The sequence below is a fragment of the Anolis carolinensis genome, chromosome 6 (assembly GCF_035594765.1).
Source record: "Anolis carolinensis isolate JA03-04 chromosome 6, rAnoCar3.1.pri, whole genome shotgun sequence".
NCBI classification, from domain to species: domain Eukaryota; kingdom Metazoa; phylum Chordata; class Lepidosauria; order Squamata; family Dactyloidae; genus Anolis; species Anolis carolinensis.
In genome coordinates this window covers 53,477,293-53,499,883 of record NC_085846.1, presented here as the reverse complement: position 1 = coordinate 53,499,883, position 22,591 = coordinate 53,477,293, and the positions used below count along the sequence as shown (strand labels likewise).

Here is a 22,591-nt window from a genome sequence, read left to right as displayed (position 1 = left end):
AAGTTGATGCAACTTCAGATAATGTTAATAAGGGTGATAAAAGGTATGGAGAACAAAGCGTATGTGGAGAGTTGAAGAAGCTGGGCTTGTCCAACTTGTTGAAGAAATGACTGTAGTGTAGAATGACATGATTGCACTCATTAAATACTCCAAGGGCTGCAACAAAGAGGAGGTTGCAGGCTGTTTCAGATGGTAAAACTAGGGATAAATCTACACTACTGGCAAATCTGGCAGCAAGCTGATGTCCACTTGGTCCAATTAGGCTGGACTGTTATCTCCCCTTCTGCGCTTGCAAAGCTCCACGTGAGCTCTTGGCTGTCATGGGTGCCCCAGTCTGACATCAGCAGAGGCGCCTGCAAAATCTGGAAGAAGGGGGAATCCTATCTGCCCACCTTCTTCCTGGTCACTCAGGTTCCTCTATTAATGTGAGAATGAGGTGCCCACAATGGTCAGTAATTTGTATGGAGCTCCGTTGCTGACCGGGGGTGGTAAGAACAGCAACAAGGTCATGACCCATCTCCTTTTCTTTGTGAGAGTGGGCTCAGGGAAAATAACATGGTAGTGTTGTTGTTCTGTGTAGTAGTATCCTGGCAGTGTCCCAGTCTGAATGAGACATGTTCCAATTGTCCAAACTGTCCTGAAACCAGAAGATACCCCAGAGTTTCAAACAAATCTAAGACTATCCCTTGACTTTGCCTGAAGTAAAGCAATGGAAGATTACCCTAATATGAGCCATGATACTCACCAGAAGTGCAGGAAGATTGTGAAGACAGTCATGAGTCAACTCAGGCCATATCAAATCAGATTATCTGCTTTGAACTGGATTATATGGCAATATAGACTCATATAATCCAGTTCAAAGTAGATCTTGTGGATTATGTGCTTTGATAATCTGGATTATATGACAGTGTAGATCCAGCCTCAGAATGAGTTTAGTTTTTCATGCCTGTGTAGACTAGCCCTAGATCTTATGGTTTTCAGTTTCCGGAGAGTAAATTTTGATTGAACATTAGAAGATATTGTTTGATATTAATGTCTTCAGAGCCTGGACAGCTATCTGTTGGAGATGTTGTATTGATCAAAGTGTTGAACCTGATGACCCTTTGATTGATGAGAGGGTTGGATCTGATAGCTCTTTCAACCCTATATTAAAGTTTAATCTATAGTTAAGGTAATATCCTAAAGGCACCCGATCCTAACTGATCTTGGAAGCTAAGCAAGGTTAGCTCTGATTAGTACTTGGTCACTAATGAATACTAAGTGCTGTAAGCTATATTTCAGAGGAAGGAACTTGCAAAACCATATCTGAGTACTCTTACCTAAGAAAACCCTATGAAGTTCATAGGGTTACCATAAATTAACAGGTGACTTAAAATTACACACACATACAATTCAAGAAATAATTATAAATGCAATTCATTTCTTAAAATATTACTGTTATAACTGGAGCTCCTGAACTGAAAAGGAACATTTTTTTCCTTTTGCAAGTTATGAAGAGCAGACTAAAACAAAATAAAGCAAAAAAATTGAGTTGACTAAATAGAATATTTAATAAGAAATGAAAGACACATCTCAAGATATTCAAATGACTGTTGTTTTATTGGTTAACTCTTAGTAAGACTAATAATATGGTGGTATTTATGACATCTTGAGAAAGTTTGCCAGTTTTTTTTCAGGGACTAATCCCCCCCCCCCCCAATTAAAAACAGATGAAAAAATATTATTAAAACAGCAATATTATTAAAACAACAACAAAAATATTCACAGTGCAAAACCCTATTAAAATTGTATGAAAAAAATTAAAACAATAATATTATTAAAACAGCAAACATGTATTTGGTCTATTCTAGCCCTTCCTAGTGCCAAACAGGCGTTTAAACACGTATTTTTGTAAAAATATTAAAGACATTCCAAGGAAGTATGATGGTGCGAAATATTATTCATAGTTTTGCTTGAATGTCTATTGGTTATATATATTAGTGATAATGTGGGAAGAATACATCTATAATATTTTATTTATTTATCTTAAATATTTATTTATTCTAAAATCAATTTGTTCAATTTTCCCCATTAAAAAAAGAAAACTGAAAATGTTTCCCACCAACGTTTCTGTTTTTTTTCCCTTTGGGATTTTACATCTCTGTATTATTAGGAACAGAAACTAAAGGCTCATTTACACTAACCACTTAGATCGGTGTAGCCTTAGATCAGCCCGCAGCAGCTAAATGCTGTATGGAGCTGATCCGGGTTAATATGACAGAGGGGTTTAGAAATACTTATAGAACTTGAGAATTCAGACACGAAGATTCCAAATGAGCCATTGTGGAATAATTATACTGTATGAATCTTGCCTGAATGATAAAAAGCTATTTCCCTAAATGCCGAATCGAAGGCCTTGAACCTTCTGAATTCATTTGATGTTGAAAACACCAAATGATCCTAGAATGCAATGGCATGTTTAAAAAAAATTAGAAGATTTTAAAAGATTATTTTTATTTCATTTTGGGCTATAGTTTTTGAAGCTTCTCTCCAGAAACCATTCAGTGTAGCTAAGTATTTTTAGCACAGTATTATAGAACATTGCAACTTGCTAGTTCTTTTTGGTTTTTTACTACTTTAATGTTTTATCAAGTAGTTACTCTCAGCTTCAGTATGCTGGATGACTGTGTGCTAAGATACCACATTTTTGAGCCAATTAAATGAATTTAATCTTAAATTAAATAAAAAGTATTCATTGTTGTGCTTCTCTTGTGAAAATTTATTATGCTATAAGCCAATAGTATAAATATTTTGTCCCTCCAATGGTATTAGATTTTAGCTTTCACAAATTGTAGCCAACACAGCCAATTGTAAGGAATTGTTCTAGTTGTAGCGCAAAACATTTAGAACAGTGGTTCCCAGCCTTTGGACCTCTAGGTGTTTCGGACTTCAGCTCCCAGAATTCCCAGCCATCTTACCAACTGTTAGAAATTGTGGGAGCTGAAGTCCAAAACACCTGGAGAACCAAAGATTGGGAACCACGGATCAAAATGGACACTTTCATCTCAAAAAAATCCTTTTATGTACCAGAGACTGCCATCAGATATACTGAATGTCATCCCCAATTGGCAGATGCACATATACTTGGTTGTATGAAGAAGTAAAAAAAAAGAAAAAAAAGATTAGCAATGAAGTTAAGAGATGAAAGAAATGAAGGAAGTTCAGGCAGTCAGCATTATATTAAAGCTTAGATGTATACAGAATAATTACTCTGGCTGTTCAAAATGCTGATAAACATTCTGACACTGATAAATAAACTAGCTTCTGTATTGTGATTTAAAAACTGTAGTGACAGTTCAAGGCAGTAAATTACCTAGGGCACTTTTACACAGACAACTAATTTGAGTCTGATCTAGAGTTCTGAATGCCGGATCAGACATGGAGTCTACTTAGGGACCCCCACAGAGGCAGAAAGGAGTCGCTGGTGCCCAGCTGCCCTAGGTATTTCCCTATCTCTGGGCCATCTACTGGGTTTCCATGGCCACATGGGGTTTCAAATCCTATTGCAATGCTATCTTCCAGCCGCTACATCAAACACAGAATATATATACTATACGGAACTTTTGATCAACTTTTATTTAAAAGGCACACTTTAGAAAATAGCTAGATGTTCAGTTCCTCCCCATATATTAAAAATTGGAGAAAAAGTTGTTTTAATAAAATCTTCCATCTCATGAAATGTCCCCCCACCCACCCCCCAAAGCTCCAGTGGGTTTGCTCCAGTGTTCAAGTGTTTAAGGAATGCAGTTTGAAATTACAAATCTGTTCTGTTGTGATCAAGTAAGCTCTGTCAGTTTAACTTCTTATTACTGTGTTTCCCCAAAAATAAGACAGTGTCTTATATTAATTTTTGCTCCCAAAGATGCACTAGGTCTTATTTTCAGGGGATGTCTTATTTTTCAATGAAAAAGAATTCACATTTATTGTTGAACAAAAAAAGAACATTTATTATATACTGTAAGTAGTTGTCATCACAAACCAGCATACCCAGACTGTGAATCCTATCAAGATTTTCTTGTTACTACCATTATTTCCATGTACAACAATCTATGGTACATACATTTACCCATCCTGCATGCTCAGGTGTTCTGTTTGGCGGGCATGCTTCCAAACAAAAACTTTGCTAGGTCTTACTTTCAGGGGAGGCTTTATATTTAGCAATTCAGTAAAACCTCTACAAGATTCTATTTTCAGGGGATGTCTTATTTTCAGGGAAACAGCGTAGGTGTTTATATAATACATTTTGATTTAGTTACCAGTTCAAAATGTATTATACAAATGTATTATATATTCTCAGACTAGAGAAAACTATGCATTTTACGTTGCTTTCCAATTAATTATAATGGTTTCCTTTTGTTTTTATCAAATTTACTGACTTATCACCTAAGTCTGTAACATTAGATTAACAGGAATATGCTAAAAATATGTGTATTCTTCACCTCCCTCGAACCCATAATAGAAATGAATATGTACTGGCATAGGAATGTATTTTGGGGGGAATAAGACAATATTGTGCGCTTTTCTTCTATATATACATAAATATAAATATATGTCTCTGTATTTATGTGTCACTTTGGGATACATACTGAGTTAACCTCATTGAACTTTTCCCCAGGAATTGATGCACTTACAATTGACGAGTCACTATGCTGCTCCACCTGTGTAGTGTTAAGGTCAGTGTGTTTTTTGATTATAAAAACCATCCATGTCATTCCATTATAAATCCACAACCATTCATAATGGAATGTGCCATAGTCCAGAGCTGGTTGCAGGTGCCCTAGGTTCACATCATTTCAAAGTCTGATATAAATGTTCAATTTAGACATTTTAGATCTGCTGAAGTAGGAATGGGGACCTTCGTGTCTGGGAGGCATTATTGAGCCCACTTGCTCTTTTTGGATGGTCTGTTGCATGCCCCCTATGGATCATCCTTAATCTTTGGTTTTCTATAGCAAAGACCCATTTGTAACTCCTGAAGACAGGGTGTAGTTGTAGCGGGCATCTAGCTGAGAAATGTATTTGAGCCATAGGGCCTAATTATTGAAGCAGAATAAAACGGCTAAGAGGCACTCAAATAGTGCCTTGGTTCTGAATGAAGACAGGCAGTACATCACAGAGTATGATGGAAATGATTTTGAAAGACATTTTCTGTATTCTGATATGTTTGTTTCAGAGCAGATAGAATGTATTCAAATTTATACACCATAAGTTGTAAAAAATACTTTTTGGATAGCCATTTTAGTTGCAGGGTCTGGGGAACTGTAAACTAAAAACTCTAACCTTTCCAAAACCTATTTTGCTAGGATAACTCATTTGTTTCAGATCCCACGTGGTTTTGTTTGTCTGTTCATCTGTACTGAACACTGTAATGTTCCTGAGGCACCATAACTGCCTCTGCTGTAACTTCTGGGGTAAGCACTAGTGGTATAGCTTGCTCCTAGGGAAATATATGCATAACATGATACACTAAATTTGTAGACTTCTGACTTACATACTCTGTGAACATGAGCTAATGAGCTTGTGTGCACACATGGATAACAAATATTATGAAACAGTTTTCCCTGTGAATTTTATAAGAGTACTCTCAGAGAGCGAGAGAAAAAGAGAGAGATGACACCACTGACAATTTAACATTGGCTCCATGGGAAGCTTTTGAACCAAAAGGGATTCCTATCCTAGCACTCAGCAGACTAAAAATGAATAATTTTGAAATGACATTTAGAATATCTGTTTATCTTAAGTGCTTTTTATATGATGGACAGTTGTTTTCAGTGTCTCCTCCTAATGCATTTCTGCAACTAGCTATGGCACTCATTAAACATGGAGCAGGAGGCAACTTGAACATTACAGCTGCTGATATTCATACTGAGCCAAACACAGATAATGCACCTGGCACTCACATCCATGTGGCATTTGTCTACACTCACATAGTTCTTAACCTTGACTTGCTTCAAAGTCATCATGGTGCATAAATCTGCCATCACAATGTGCACGATATCCGAGCTTTGAAATATATTAACTTTGGCATGAGTAGCATATATATAAGTGTTTGGGAAGTACTGAGCGTGCAGTAGATGCCTGTTCCTATACACACATTTTTTCCAAGCGTAGTACTTCCAAATTACTCTGCATTTGTACAAACTGAGAGCACGTGACTGTGCTTTCCATGGTGCTATTTCTGTCTGTGGAATAAAATAGCTTGTGACTTCTCACTTACTCTGTTCCCTTTTGTTACTGAATCTGTGAAAGAGTTTCTTTAACTGGAAGAAAAAAGATTTCAAAGAACTGCCATGTACTTTAAACTGTAAACAGCTCACAGTATCCTTCAAGTTTATGATGATCTGCCTTCTGCTGCAAGTGAAAGTTTTTTGGTCTGGCAGTCAAAGAAGTGCTTACAGATAGAGGTAGCCAGTCGCTTCCATGTTATTGGAGAAATGACCCATTCTCAGTGTCAGCCTTAACTTGAAAGGAGCTGTTCGAAGTGCTGAACTCAAAATAGTCTCAAAACCTTGAATAGTTCCTTTAGAGTTTGGATGAAAACACTGAGTTAATTTACTCATAAAGAAACCACCACCAATGATTGCTCACACATTCTCTTTCAGGAGGAAGAATAGCAGTTTATTTTTCTGTGTGAACAGAATGACAATATCCATTTTGAAAAAATAAGTGCAGTCACTTCTTCTCGTTGTTGTTGTTTTCCTATATTTTTCTGAATTCTATATGATACTCATAGTTGTTAGTGTGGAATGATTTTTCTTGCCCTATGGAATGCGCACAGAAATAAATAAACTGCATAAGCAGTCCCAGCTCAATGAGGAATTATGCTGTTTCTTTCTTGAACCTTGGTTGCTTAAGTACCTTGGTTACCTCAGCAGTAATCAGAGGTTAATGTTCCTGAGAAATCCTTACCTGTAATAATTGAGTCATATTTACTATGCAGGTAAATGGCTGCTGTCCAGGGTTGGCCCCTATCATCATGGGCCATGTTTCCATATTGCCTAGCCATTTCTGTGCTTGTATCATTGCCCCTAATAATGTGTGCTGACAGGTACATTGAGTCTCCTAAAGTATATCTATTATTTCTTAGCATATCTTTTCTGACCATTGATGTTTATTTCAGACATCCTTGCAAACATTTATAAATAAATAAAATAATTGACTATATCTCCCCAGCATACCCGTTCACCTTACTAGCTGGGGATTCTGGGATTATGGTGCCAAAAAAGGTTTTCCAATTTCTGTCATGTTCTAATGCACCACCTTTGTCTTACTGGGTCACTGGTAAGTTGCTGGCTTGAGTCTGTAGATCAAACAACTTTACACAAATAGATTGAAAATCTTTAAAAGAACACATGTTTATTATTTACAGATGTAGAGCATGAATACTGGAGCTAGGAATTCTGTTACTCGATTAATGCAAACTTGCTAGAGGAACCCTGAAGTGACACCTAGGAAACACACATCAGACCAAAGCTACTGTGCAACTTTCTAGCCATCTAGGAGGGAGCAAGTGAACCACACTTGAGCAGGACCTAATCCTATTTGCCTGTACTCCAAAGGTGCCACATTGAACAAAAAGGTGGAAAACACAGTGATAGTTGATACCAGAATGCTAGAAGAGCTCTGAAGAAAGCATTTTTTAGCTTCCCTCATCCCCACCAACTTATAGTGAAACCCGTTTCCCAGAAAATAACAACAACAACAACAACAAAAACAATAATAAACTTTATTTCTAGACCACCCTCTCTCCCCAGAGGGACTCAGGGCGGTTAACATACATATAAATGGCAAACATTCAATGCCACCATTTATTAATATCAAAAGTATAAAATGACAATAACATACACATTATAATAAATTTCCATATTAGAAAAAACAATCAATGTAAACATGACAGTCAGTAAAAATATTATTGTACTGAGCGAGCGTATACCTGGACCAAATTAAGTGACCAAGTTGCTGAAAATGTTCAGTCCTTGTTACAGTTTCACTTAGGCCATAGTTGCTATGGGAAGACAATTATGTTAATCCTCCTCCTCTCCGTATGCTAAGGTGCATAGATGTGTCTTTAACAGTTTCCTAAAAGAGAGGAGGGTGGGGGCCATTTTAATTTATTTAGGGAGGGAGTTCCAGAGGCGGAGGGTGATCACGGAGAAGGCCCCCTCTCTCGTTCCCTCCAGCTGCGCTTGTGACGGTGGGACCAAGAGCAGGGCCTCCTCCGCTGACCGAAGTTCCCGAGATGGTCTATACAGGGAGATGTGATTTGACAAATAGCCTGGACTAAGCCACTTAGGGCTTTATAGGTAACAACCAGCACTTTGTATTTAGCTCGGAAACGGACCGGCAGCCAGTGGAGCTGCCGCAACATGGGAGTGGTTCTCTCCCTGTACGGGGCTCCAGTTAGTAACCTGGCTGCCGATCGCTGAACTAGCTGTAGTTTCCGAACTATCTTCAAAGGCAGTCCCACGTAGAGAGTATTGCAGTAGTCCAAACAGGATGTGACTAAGGCGTCCTAGCTTTTCTGTCTACTTATATTCAGGGTTGTGGGCACAAAGGGAAATGTGCTTTCCTGTTGGAAACGATCAAGGAAATCTCACATGGAAGTAAATCCCTCTAAAAAAAAAGAAACTTACTTAGGAATTACATGGCTAAAATCAGACTGTAAAATTCACACCAACATTAACTACTTCACATGACTATGTAACATTCATCACAATTGTTATGAATACATATCCACAGGCATTAAGAGAACCATCTGAATTTAGTGAGAGAAAGCCTCAGTTCCTCATATTTAGAGAATATAAAGCACCCAGTAAGTCTTATGTGGGAAGAAACTTTTTCTTGGAAGGTCAGATCCATTGGTAATAACTGCAACAAGAAGCAGGAAAATCCTGAGACCAATGATCTCATGTCCTTAATTTTGCATGAGCTTGAAGAACTGAGGGAAATCCCCACTGGCTTTGTACCAGCCATTCCTCAACAACACAATCCAACGTCAACGTTTTTATGTAAGTGGCAAATTCAGATAATACAATATATCCTGATTATGTTGGGTTTTACCTTCCAGAGTAGAGCACAGCCCAAGAACAAAAGGCATGGTAATATTTTATCAGTATTAAATCTTTCTACCATGAGCCCACTTGAGAAAGGGAAGCAACTGAAGTGTGTTCAAGATTAGAGTTCTGCTGAAGGGCTGAATTGTTGCTTGGAGAAAATGAATTAAATGCATTTCTAGTTAGTTTGTGTATGTAATAGAGGCATTTTCTGAGTTCTATTCCTCCACACCAAATTAATCAGAGAATAAAGAATAAAGAGAATAATAATAGTCTGTCTAGCTCAAGGTCAGGGATAACCCTTGATTGTATGTACAACTTCTGGTGTGTATACTACCTGTCTTGATTCATAGCATCCTGGCCATATCTAAACAGGGAAGACTAGTGTTCTGTTTCAGAAAGCCAGTGAATAGTGTAGTTCTTTCACGTATGGTTTAGGAAATCCCAAACCTCATCATTTCAGGTGATGAAATGAATTGCCAAGGACATCATATACGTCTTATTTTGGCAGACCTCAAAGCAAAGTATTGCTATTTATTGAGCATAAAATTGGAACTGTCTTATTTATCACAACAGAGCTCAGCTGTTAAAATATATTCTTTCTCCCTGAGAGTGCCAATGTCAGTTGCATTGACACCCCTCACAATAATTCACATCTGCTCCAAGAGTATTGCAGTGATCAAGTAATGACTGGGGATGGTTATACTACATGAAAACACTAACCTCCTCTTGCTCTTTTTCTGCTCTGAAGAGTGAACTGGTTATCTGAATAGTTCCACTGCAGAACATAAGCTTTAAGGCACATGTAATGCAGCAAAGCAGCAGTGGGGTAAAGGAGAAAAGTACTCAATCTCTCAATAGCTCCTTACTTCTTGTGATGACTCATGGGCCTTGTAGTCCTGCTCAGGACATTGTAATTCCTGATGAAGATGAAAACTTGGGTTTTTTACCTTCCCAGTCTGAACTGGATTCCTCTCAGCCAGATCTTTCCCAGGCAGATCTGGGAACCTTGCACCTGCAAGAAAGTTGTCTCCCAGAAGTATGTCAAACAAGCCCAGAGCCTACTTCTCCCGTATTCTTGCGCCGGGAGTTTTGTAAACAACAGAGAAGTTTAGATTCAGCTTCGCGCAGGAGTGCGAGGATTGCAGCTAAGAATGTGGCCAATTAAGACTGCTTCTCGTGAGAATCTTTGGGGAGTCTCACATCTGGTCTCAGAGTTAGCTTTCGGTTCTGATTCCCAGAGAACTGCTTCGGCGGGAAGCTAGACTCTATTTAGGTGTTTTACCCGCGTAGTAACTTCGCGGAGTCAATTCGTCAGCCTACGGAGCGAGTTGTGTCTGGACAGCGCGCTCCGGTTCAAGCCTCGCTCCTGCTCAAGCCTTGCCTTGCTATCCAGCCTTCGCCTTGCTTCCCAGCCTTTGTTTATCTACGGACTTTGCCTTGTTTCCCAGGATCAATCCTTGCCTTGTTCCACGGATTTATCAAGTTATTCCACGGACCTTGTTCTTGTTCTTAGTTACCTTGTTCCACGTTCAAGCCTTGTTTCAAGTATCAAGTTATTTCCTAGCCTCGCTCAAGTTTCATGGACTAAAGGACCTTGTCATCTCCCCTCACTTTGCTTGGCAAAGTGAGTGTTTCGGTTATTGGATTACAACTTTGGACCTTAATATTTCTTATTGGACATTGCTTTTTTGGACTAATTCTGACCTTTCCTGAAAGGTCTAATTCTGGACTATTTTCTACACTTGTTTTTATTAACTTTATATATTCCTACAATAAAGATATTAGATAGATTCTGGCCTCTGTGTATGGTTATTGGTGCTCTGCAGCCTGGGTCGTGACAGTTTGACTCCGCCACCCTAAGCACCAATTAACCTCGGCCAGAATGTCTACCGGAACCGTACCTGGGCCGAGCGGCCAGCCGATTACCTACACCATCGACAAGGAAGAGGTGGACCGAATCCGTGATAAGCTCAATGCACAGGATGGAGAAATAAGGGGTTTGAAGGAACGCGGAGTTCGTCTTCCGGCCATGGCGTTGCCAACCAAGTTTACTGGAGAAGCTTCTAAGGTTCATGTCTTCCGTCGCCAATGTCAAGCTTATCTGGAGGCCCGTGCTGCCGAGTTTCCCCAAGAAGACATCAAAGTGGCATGGGTTTACAGTCTTCTAGACGGGCCAGCGGCCAGCTGGGCGACGGCACTGTTCGACCAAGCCTCTCCACACCTAAGATCAGCGCAACACTTCTTGGACCACCTCAAGGAGACTTGGGGAATCGAGGACAATTTGGAGGCAGCCGGTCACAAACTCCGTCGCCTTTTCCAAGGAGACAGACCTATGTCTCAGTATATAGCCGAGTTCCGAGTGCTGGCCCACAACACCGGCTGGAACGATGTAGCCCTCAGGGGACAATTCCGGGAGGGTCTCAACATTGAAATGCTGGAAGAAATCTCCAAGGTGGATCCTCCCCAGACCCTCGAGGCACTCATTGATCAATGTTTACGGGCTGAAGTCATGATTGCCAACAGGAAACAGTGGGTTCGAGGCCAGGGCAGTAGAGCCGGGGCAAAACCCCCCGCTCCCGCCAGCGTTCAGCCACGTCCGGTGTGGAGACCCCCACCGCCAACCCCATACCCCAGAGGAGGCGAGGAGGTGCCGATGCAGTTGGGCAATGTGCGTCCCAGACTAGATGCCGCCGAGAAGGCCCGTCGTCAACGCTTAAACCTCTGCTGGTACTGCGGGAACGGGGGCCACTTCGCCAGAGAGTGCCCAGCCAAAGGGAAGCCTGCCGCCCGTCTTGCGGCGGCGTCCTCCACGGAGACGAAGGCGTCTGAGCCGACTGGCACACAGCCGGCGGGGGAAGCCAACGACCGGGTGTAGAGGGGCTCGCCAACCCGGTCAAAAAATCCATCCAAGAGCCGCCAACCGGGGTCCTGTTCCTTCTCGTGGTCACATTATGGTCAGCAAAAAGGGGACCCGTCATGATCCACGCCATGATAGACTCTGGAGCTACCAACAATTTCATCGATAGAGAGTATGCCGACTCTCTGGGATTACAATATCATGATTTCAAGAATGCCCGTGTGGTGCAAGCCATAGACGGCCGTCCCCTCAAGACGGGCCCCGTAAGTCAGTGGTCGGAACCCACCAGGATGTGGATAAGGGAACATATGGAAGAGATTTCCTTCTTTGTTACCGAGGTTCCCCATTTCCCTGTGATTTTGGGAATTCCATGGCTGACTCTCCACGACCCTAACATCTCCTGGTCCAACAGAGAACTGCAGTTTACTTCACCGTACTGCCAAAACCATTGCCTCGTAGCCAAGGTATGCCATGCCACAGACACCGAGCCCATCATCACCTTGCCAAAGAAGTACTCCGAGTATTGGGATGTATTCAATGAGAAAGAAGCCGAAAAATTACCCCCACATAGACCTTATGACTGTGCCATTGACTTGGTGGAGGGGGCCCCGATCCCGCGAGGGCATCTCTACTCCCTGACTGAACCAGAGCAAGAAGCTCTCAGGGAATTCCTAGAGACAAACCTTCGCAAGGGATTCATCAGACCCTCTCAATCCCCAGCCGCCTCCCCAGTGATGTTTGTGAAGAAGAAGTCAGGGGAACTACGCTTGGTGGTGGACTACAGAGCATTGAACAATATCACCAAGCGGAACAGCTATCCCCTGCCTTTAATCTCGGATCTACTGGATCGGCTTCGAGGAGCCAAGGTTTACACCAAGCTGGATCTTCGGGGGGCTTACAACTTAATTCGCATCAGGGAAGGGGACGAGTGGAAGACCGCCTTCCAGACCAAATTCGGATTATTTGAGTCCCGAGTTATGAATTTCGGTTTATGCGGAGCCCCCGCAACGTTCCAGCATTTTGTCAATGACATTTTTCAGGACTATCTAGACAGGTTCTTGATAATCTACCTGGACGATTTTTTGGTGTTTTCCAGATCACAATCAGAACATGAGAACCACGTCAAAATGGTGTTACAACGATTGCGGGATCATGGACTTTATGCCAAGCTGGAAAAATGCGCTTTTGATCTACAAGAGGTAGATTTCCTTGGTTACCGCATCTCGCCTCTAGGGCTTTCCATGGATCCAGCCAAAGTTTCAGCAGTATTGGAATGGCGGGCGCCAACTAACAAGAAAGAGGTGCAGCGTTTCTTGGGGTTCGCGAACTACTACCGCAAGTTCATTCCAGATTTTGCCCGCTGGTCCGACCCCATCACTAGCTGCATCCGTGGAAAGCAGCCTTTCCGCTGGACTGATCAAGCAGAGAAAGGGTTCCAGCAACTAAAGAAACTATTCACCTCCCAGCCAATTCTACAGCACCCAAATCCTGGAACCCCTTTTGTGGTGCAAGCGGACGCCTCTGATGTGGCAATTGGGGCTGTACTCTTACAACCGGTGGGAGATCACCTCCACCCCTGTGCCTTTTATTCTCGTCAACTAACCACACCAGAGAGGAATTACACCATTTGGGAAAAAGAACTACTGGCCATAAAGGCAGCCTTTGAAACTTGGAGACATTGGCTAGAAGGGGCCAAATTTCCCATTGAAGTCCACACTGATCATCGTAATCTAGAACATCTAAGAACTGCCCGCAAACTAAATCAGAGGCAGCAACGTTGGGCTTTATTCTTTGAACGTTTCAACTTCCAGATCCATTATGTGACCCCAGCCCAAACCAAGCAAGCAGACGCCCTGTCACGTAAACCGGAATACGCTGCAGGACGCAAGGAGACCTTTGAATCCCAACTGCTACAACCTGAGAACTTTGCCACGCTCACGGTGGGGAACACCAAATCCATTCCCATTGGTTCAACTTCCCCTACTCCAGGACCCATCTGTGCTCAAGAAATCAGGGCTAGTCAGCAAGCAGATGCCTGGGCGCAGGACCAACTTCGCCAAGGTCTGCATTTCCCCTTTTCGCTTAAAGATGGGCTGCTCTGCTATAGAAATCATGTCTATATCCCACCCGGACCGGGCAGGGAAAAGGCGCTTCGTCTGTGTCATGACTGCAAACCAGCAGGGCACTTCGGACTATTTAAAACTATGCATCTGATCCTAAGGGATTTTTGGTGGCCCAAGATCCGCAAGGATGTGGAAAAATATGTCAACACCTGCCCAGTATGCCAGCGCTCCAAGATACGAAGGGAGAAGCCCTCAGGGCTTTTACACCCCCTTCCTACCCCATCTCGCCCATGGGAAATAATTTCCGCGGATTTCATCACTGACCTACCACCTTCCTGTGGGTTCACCACGATCTTAGTGGTGGTGGACCTATTCACCAAGTTAGCCCATTTCATTCCCTGCGAAGGCCTCCCCACGGCCAAGGAAACTGCGGATTTATTTCTTCAACATGTCTTCAGACTACATGGATTGCCCAAGAGTTTAGTCACAGACCGTGGATCTCAATTCACCTCTCGTTTTTGGAAGGCACTACAAAAACTATTGGGCATAGACTCTTGCTTATCTTCAGCTCATCATCCCCAAACAGATGGGCAAACGGAGCGCACCAATGCCACTTTGGAGCAGTATCTTCGCTGTTATGTAAACTATCAACAGGACAATTGGGCTTCTCTGTTACCACTGTCTGAGTTTGCCTACAACAATGGAGTTCAAGCTTCTACAAAAGAAACGCCGTTCTTTGCAAACTACGGCTTCCATCCACGTTTCTTTCCCCCTGTCATTGAAACTTCAGAGGTTCCCGCAGCAGAGGATTGGCTGCAGGAACTCACAGCGGTGCAACAACTTTTGCTCCAGCAACTGGACCAAGCCAAGGAGGACTATAAACGCCACGCTGACAAACATCGCCAGCCGGGTCCCGAAATCAAGGTAGGAGATCGGGTTTTCCTGTCCACTCGCTTTCTGCCCTCCCACCGCCCTTGCCGGAAGTTAGATGCCCGTTTCATTGGCCCCTATCCAGTGGTGGCGCAATTAAACCCCGTGACTTTCAAACTCCAACTTCCGCGTTCAATGCGCATTCACCCAGTGTTTCACCGCTCCCTGCTCCTTCCGGCGGATGGTGTGCGTCCTGATACAGACCAACCGGCCCCCCCTCCTGTTTTGATGAATGGGGAGGAGGAGTTCGAGGTTGAGGACATTTTGGATTCTCGCTTTCACCGCCGCCGCCTACAATATCTCATTGACTGGGTGGGTTTTGGCCCTGAAGAACGCTCTTGGGAAGACGCCTCCACAGTCCATGCTCCTGATCTAACCCGTCGCTTTCATCAGACCTATCCCGCCAAGCCGCGACCTCGCGCCTCGGGGAGAGGGCCCCAGTTTGGGAGGGGCCTTGAGGAGGGGGATAGTGTGATGACTCATGGGCCTTGTAGTCCTGCTCAGGACATTGTAATTCCTGATGAAGATGAAAACTTGGGTTTTTTACCTTCCCAGTCTGAACTGGATTCCTCTCAGCCAGATCTTTCCCAGGCAGATCTGGGAACCTTGCACCTGCAAGAAAGTTGTCTCCCAGAAGTATGTCAAACAAGCCCAGAGCCTACTTCTCCCGTATTCTTGCGCCGGGAGTTTTGTAAACAACAGAGAAGTTTAGATTCAGCTTCGCGCAGGAGTGCGAGGATTGCAGCTAAGAATGTGGCCAATTAAGACTGCTTCTCGTGAGAATCTTTGGGGAGTCTCACATCTGGTCTCAGAGTTAGCTTTCGGTTCTGATTCCCAGAGAACTGCTTCGGCGGGAAGCTAGACTCTATTTAGGTGTTTTACCCGCGTAGTAACTTCGCGGAGTCAATTCGTCAGCCTACGGAGCGAGTTGTGTCTGGACAGCGCGCTCCGGTTCAAGCCTCGCTCCTGCTCAAGCCTTGCCTTGCTATCCAGCCTTCGCCTTGCTTCCCAGCCTTTGTTTATCTACGGACTTTGCCTTGTTTCCCAGGATCAATCCTTGCCTTGTTCCACGGATTTATCAAGTTATTCCACGGACCTTGTTCTTGTTCTTAGTTACCTTGTTCCACGTTCAAGCCTTGTTTCAAGTATCAAGTTATTTCCTAGCCTCGCTCAAGTTTCATGGACTAAAGGACCTTGTCATCTCCCCTCACTTTGCTTGGCAAAGTGAGTGTTTCGGTTATTGGATTACAACTTTGGACCTTAATATTTCTTATTGGACATTGCTTTTTTGGACTAATTCTGACCTTTCCTGAAAGGTCTAATTCTGGACTATTTTCTACACTTGTTTTTATTAACTTTATATATTCCTACAATAAAGATATTAGATAGATTCTGGCCTCTGTGTATGGTTATTGGTGCTCTGCAGCCTGGGTCGTGACACTTCTATTTATTAAATAATATACAGTAGAGTCCCGCTTATCCAACGTAAACGGGCCAACAGAACGTTGGATAAGCGAATATGTTGGATAATAAGGAGGCATTATGGAAAAGCCTACTAAACATCAAATTAGTTTATGATTTTACAAATTAAGCATCAAAACATCATGTTATACAACAAATTTGACAGAAAAAGTAGTTCAATACGCAGTAGTTCAATATGCTATGTAGTAATTACTGTATTTACGAATTTAGCTCCAAAATATCACGATGTATTGAAAACATTGACTACAAAAATGCGTTGGATAATCCAGAATGTTGGATAAGCGAGTGTTGGATAAGTGAGACTCTACTGTACCATATTTCATTGCATAATAGTCGGCCCTCCTTTTTTGGAGAAGGCAAAATTGGTATTTTACTCTTTCCCACATAATAGTCGCACTCTTAGTTCACTCGCTGGAGTGAATTAAGGGTGTGACTGCTGTTTTTGCATTGTGGGGCTTGACTCAGGTCCCAGCTATGTCAAGCCTCACAGAACCAAAAGGGAAAGAGGGCAGGTCTGAGGGGAAGATAATTAATTCCCCCAGACACCTGAATTTACTCACTCACTCACCTGCCCTCTTTCCCTTTTGGCAAGGGAGCAACTGTGCAGGCGGGTGATACTTTACTGACCTGTGTGGCTGTCTCCTTTGAAAGCACAGCTTCACTGGTAGGTGAAGCATCCCCCATGTGCATGGGTCCTCCCCTTTAAGGGAAGATGATGCTTCACCTGTTCACACAGCTGCGCCCTCAAAGGTAGCAACCGCGCAGGTAGGTGACACTATATACATTTTGCAGGCGCATGGGCAGGTGACGCTTCATTGTTTATGTAGTTGTCCCCTTTAAAATTGCAGTCATGCCCCTCAAAGGGGGCTTTTTTGCAACATAATTATCACCACCCTTAAATAGTCGCATCTGCCTTTCCTCCCCAAAATTGGGGGAAAAGTGTCATTATTATGTGGTGAAACATGGTATTTATCCCTTCTCTCAGTTATAACAGTGCAGTCTTCAAATTATACTCAAATACAAACAGAAAGACCTTGCTTTTAATTAGCATTCATTAGAAAGTAACTGGAATGCCTCTGTATAAAGCCTGCTCTACAATGAAATGCAGTAATCTGAATGGGATGTACTGAATTAATTGAAATCATGCCATGTCTATCCCAATGCAGATATGGCTGTGGATGGTATATCAGTCTAATGTGTTTTTACCTGATTTGCTTGTGCCACAGATGACACTTGTGCAAAGATGAATGGATAAAGGCTCCTAAACTATAAACACTATTTGGGGGGGGGGGGGGGTAGAGCCCCTACAGAATAAGCTGAACACTGTCATGCTCACTGGTATTGAACAATACTGAGAGGCCAAGGAGAATCAATCTCCCTGTCTCTCTCCCAGGCAATGTCAAGGCAGTTTCAGTGCTTGAAGCGAGGACTAAACACCAAAGGGGATGATCTAGAAAATCTATTTTATCCTAGAGTTGTCAGTTTGATCAGTCTGCCTTCTTAAGCATCTCTCATAGGAAGAGAATATTTACCGGTTATATGTCACCAGCATTGTTTTGCTTCCTCTGTTCATAAGCGGGATACCTTTCCAACTCATTGCTTCACAGCAATTTCAGACAGTGGTCTGTTGCCATCCACGGTATTCCCAATGTTATGCTTGAAAGCTAAATATAAAAATCTCTGCTTGCAGCAGCTCTGAATAGTTGCTAACTAACATATTTTAATGTTCAGCACTCTAGTAGTACTACTACAGTTTTTGCTACCATTATAAATCTTATTTCCACTACATGGTGGAAAGAGTTTTTATGGCATGGATGGGAATCACAGAACCCTCCAGTTGTTGGACTGCAGATCTTCACCATTAGCTATACTGACCAGACCTTCTCAGAGTTAACATCTAGACAGCCACATATAGTGCCATAATAGTTGTAAGCATATAAACAACTAAATTAGTTTTTGCCAAACATTTCCTGCCAGACCCTCAAATACCACTGTAGATACTGTTCCATGTTATTTGACTATCATCTTCATCCTCACAGCATAATCCCAGGAAATCATTGCTTATGTTGACATAATGTGATGACAAATTGACTTGAATGGCTTCATGATGTCATGAAGTCAAGTCAGAATGATGGTATTTCCTTGCCTTGCACTGCAATGGCTTTGTAATGATGCTATATGGGTCAGTGGTTCTCAACCTGTTGCCCCCAGATGTTTTGGCCTTCACCTCCCAGAAATCCTAACAACTGGCTGGGATTTTGGGGAGTTGTAAGCCAAAACACCTGGGGACCCACAGGTTGAGAACCACTGCTATAGGCAGTTAATCAGATTTTGCTATGTCAGAACTAATTTAGAGTAGGAACAGAAAGTATTTCACTCTCCTTGAAGGTGAGTCAACAAGAACCAATCCTTATTCTGGACATGAGAATAACATGACAGTGGCCCTCTCTTCTGGGCTTCCGGCAAACAGATGAGGTTCTTTTTTCCAATCTCTTTATGACTGGCCCGATCTTACACAACTTTGTCTTGAAACCAGAAATTTGCCCAACCCCCCCCCCCTTATTTCTCCTAGTGAAGTCATATTTAAAACAGCTAAAAAGTGTTAAAGCACCAGGGTCTGATAGCATCTCTCCAGAACATCAATTGTTGGGGCCCTTTTCTTGCATCCTCATCACTTACCTAAATGAATCTTGCTGAGTTACAAAGGATTGGGGTACTACCGTTATTGTACCCTTTTATAAAAAAGGAGAAAGTGCTCTGTTTTGGGCACTGTGTCATATGTAAACATCCCCTAGTCCCTTCATGGAGATAGAGGCAGGGTACAAGAATAAAGTTATTATTACTGATCTTCATGACAACTTCCAGTCCAGTTGGCTCAGGACAGCCTTCAGAGCTTTACAACAGATGGGTCCTCCCACTCAATCTCTTTTAGCTAGGGGAGATGATAGGGCCCGTGCACTAGTCACTTCCTATATTTTTCATATAGGAAGGCAAACAGAGCTCATGAAGTCACCTAATTTTCTAGCACCAGAACATTTAAGATGGCAAGTAATTACAGCACTTTATTTTTACTTCCTTGATAACAGCATCTTGAGAAGATAGTTCACTTTGACCAGATGTAACTCTCTCCCCTCCAAGGTGTATTAGGGCAAATAAAAGGAAGTTCCACTTGAAAGAAGGCTTTGCCTTACCCACTTGCTAAAATAGATTCTCTAGAGCAGGTGTTCTCAAACATTTTTAGCCACAGAGCCCTTTTGGAAACAAAAGTTTATCGTGGAGCCCCAAGAAATGTTTATATATGATATTATATATTATATATCATATATAATGTGTATATATATATATATCAGACATGGGCAAACTTTTGGACACAGGACCGCATTGTGTTTTAAAAATTGACAGATGAGCCAGGCCAGAGGCAGATGGATGGAGAGTGTTTGTGTGAAGTAATTGAAAAAACAATGAACAAATCGCTATGCACACTGCACATATCTATTTTGTAGTGCAAAAAAAAAGGGGGGGGGAGAAGAACAACATGATATTTAAAATTAAGAACAATTTCAACCAACATAAACTTAACAGTATTTCAGTGGAAGATGCCAGGGGCCATCTAGTCCAACCCCCTAATTATAGGAGCAACCCCAGGGGGCATCCAATTAATCCCCTTATGCCATGCAGGAAAAGCACAAAGTGCCCCTGACAGATGGCAATCCAGCCTCTCTAGTAATAGTAGTTGGAGTAGTAGCACTAGTAATAGTAATAGTAATATTAATAGAAGCAACCCCAGGGGCCATCCTGTTCAGTTTCCTTCTGCCATACAGGAAAAGCACAATCAAAGCACTCCCTGAGTGGTAGGAGGGAAATAGGGTTTTGGAAGCAAAGAAGGCCGGGGGGGGGGGGGATTTGGGCAACAAAGAAAAGACTGTGGGCAACTAGGGAGGCGGGGGAGAAAGGGTCTGTACCCCGGGAGAATGTTACTGCAGCTGCTGTTTCAGCAGCTCCAAACTTTAATTTTGCTGCATTTCTCAGGAAGAGGAGGAGGGGGGAGGGGGGGAGGAGGGGGAGGAGGAGAGAAGCAGCATGGCACCATGGAGCCCCTATCACTTGTGGAGCCCCAAGAGCTCCACGGAGCACAGTTTGAGAACCCATGCCCTAGAGTATATGCTTTTTAAGATGCCTTTTCTATGAAAAGCCCCGTAAGGGAATCCGTCAGTCAAGTGCTAGTAAGACTGTCTGACTCAAACATTAAAGATATATTAGACTACTAGCTGTGCCCGGCCACACGTTGTTGTGGCTTCTGGGAATCCTTTGTTGACCAGGTGGAATAGCATTGAATAGCCTTGCAGCCTCAAAGCTTGGCCAATTTCTTCTTATGGAAAACCGTGTTTGGGCTGCAAGAATTACAATGAATAGCCTCGCTGCTTCAAAGCCTGGCTGCTTGCTACTTAGGGAAATCTTTGGTTGGTCAGCTTCAATAGTATAGAGTAGTATCACTGCTTCAAAGCCTGGCTGCCTTCTACCAAGGTTAATCCTTTGTTGGTTTGGTTGAATTGCACTGAATAGCCTTGCAGCTTCAATGCCTGGCTGTGTTATACCTAGATGAATCTTCGTTTGGCGAGCTGGAGTAGCACCTGCAATCAAAGAGCCGCTTTGAAGTCTGTCTACTTCCTTTGTAGGGGAATTCTTGTTTGGCCAGCTTGAATTGTACCGAATAGTCTTGCAGCTTAAAAGCCTGGCCGCTTTCTACATAGGACATCCTTGCCAGGCCAGGTTGAATGGGACAGAATAGCCTTGTGGCTTCAAAGCCTGGGGGTATTCTACCTAGGGGAAATCTTGGTTCGCCAGGTTGAATAGCACTGAATAGCCTTGCTGCTTGCAGGCCTGGCCGCTTTCTAGCTTGAGAAATCCTTGGTTGACCAGGTTGAATAGCAATGAATAGTCTCAGTGCTGCAAGTATGAATGCTGCAGTTAGCCACCTTGATTAGCATTTAATGGCCTTGCAGCTTCAAAGCCTGGCTGCTTCCTCCCTGGAGGAATTTTTTGTTGGGAGTTGTTAGCTGGCCTTTCTGGAATTCCCGTTTTCAGAGTGTTGCTCCTTATTTACTGTCCTGATTGTAGAGATTATATTGTTCTGTATTACTATACCACAGTAATTATTATATATTTATAATATTATATTAGCTGCTTAGAACTGGATTATATGATGCCCTTTCTAGACAGCTGTATAAAATCCACACTGAACTGAATTATATGGCAGTGTGGACTCAAGACAGTCCAGTTCCAAGCAGATACTGTGGATTATCTGCCTTGGCTTTCTGGGTTATATAGCTGTGTGGAAGGGCCTTATAACATCATATAAACTTTCTGGATCCCTTCTTTCTCTGCTGTCTTAGAAGCTTGCTGAGGGAGGAAGCCTTTGAAATGCCCGCCTTCCTTCGCAAAGGCAGCAGGAGCCTCTCTCTCTCTCTCTGCTTCCCTCTTTTTATCTTTGTGTGTCCGGGTCCCCTCCCTCCATGTCAGGTTTTCTCTCGCTCCCTCCGGGCTCCACAAGGTCGTGCTTTCCTCGTTTCCAGAGCCTTGGATGTGTTGGTGTATTGTGGCCAAATTTTGTGTGATTTGGCCCAGTGCTTTTGTTGTTAACTCAGTCCTACAAACGAACATTACATTTTTTATATATATAGATATGTTAATGGGCAGTGACCTCAAAAAAATGGGATGTTTTTAAGATTGTATAGTTGTATGGTCTAGGTTATCTTTTCAAAACCTATAGTCAGAGTAGGGTCTTATAAGTATCTTTTATAATGGTGTTACATTTTAATTTATATCCTAACCTGATGTAAACACTGTCCTGATGTGGATGGATGGGATTCTATACTGATCACTCACCACAAATAAATAAAAAATAAAGGATTTGAGTCAAGGAATGAAATGCTTCCTGGTTTTATTCTGAATTGCCTTTGTGACATTTTAGAAATATCATGTGTGATACTGATGAACATTATCTGCAAATCCTGATCTCAATTAGCTAAGACTCTGAAGCTTTGCCACAGCCACAGATGCTATAAATTCAATTTCTGCCGCAAATGTAAGTGGAATGTCACTTTTGGTCACATGTTGACCTTTGTTCATTCAATGAAACGTGTCAACAATGCCTCCATGCGTGC

The 22,591-nt window shown here is 42.5% G+C and overlaps 1 protein-coding gene across 9 annotated transcripts in view; it reads left to right on the top strand.

Annotated features, from left to right (window-relative positions):
- hecw1 (HECT, C2 and WW domain containing E3 ubiquitin protein ligase 1) overlaps positions 1-22,591 on the top strand; it is a 215,333-nt gene that overhangs the window by 50,217 nt on the left and 142,525 nt on the right. The window contains exon 2 of one of the 9 annotated variants that reach the window (XM_008112884.3): positions 4,655-4,712. The exons of the other annotated variants lie outside the window; for them this stretch is intronic. Coding sequence (XP_008111091.1) covers positions 4,686-4,712 — 27 coding nt within the window. The 5' untranslated portion in view covers positions 4,655-4,685. The remainder of the gene's footprint in view (positions 1-4,654; positions 4,713-22,591) is intronic. 9 annotated transcript variants of the gene reach the window in all.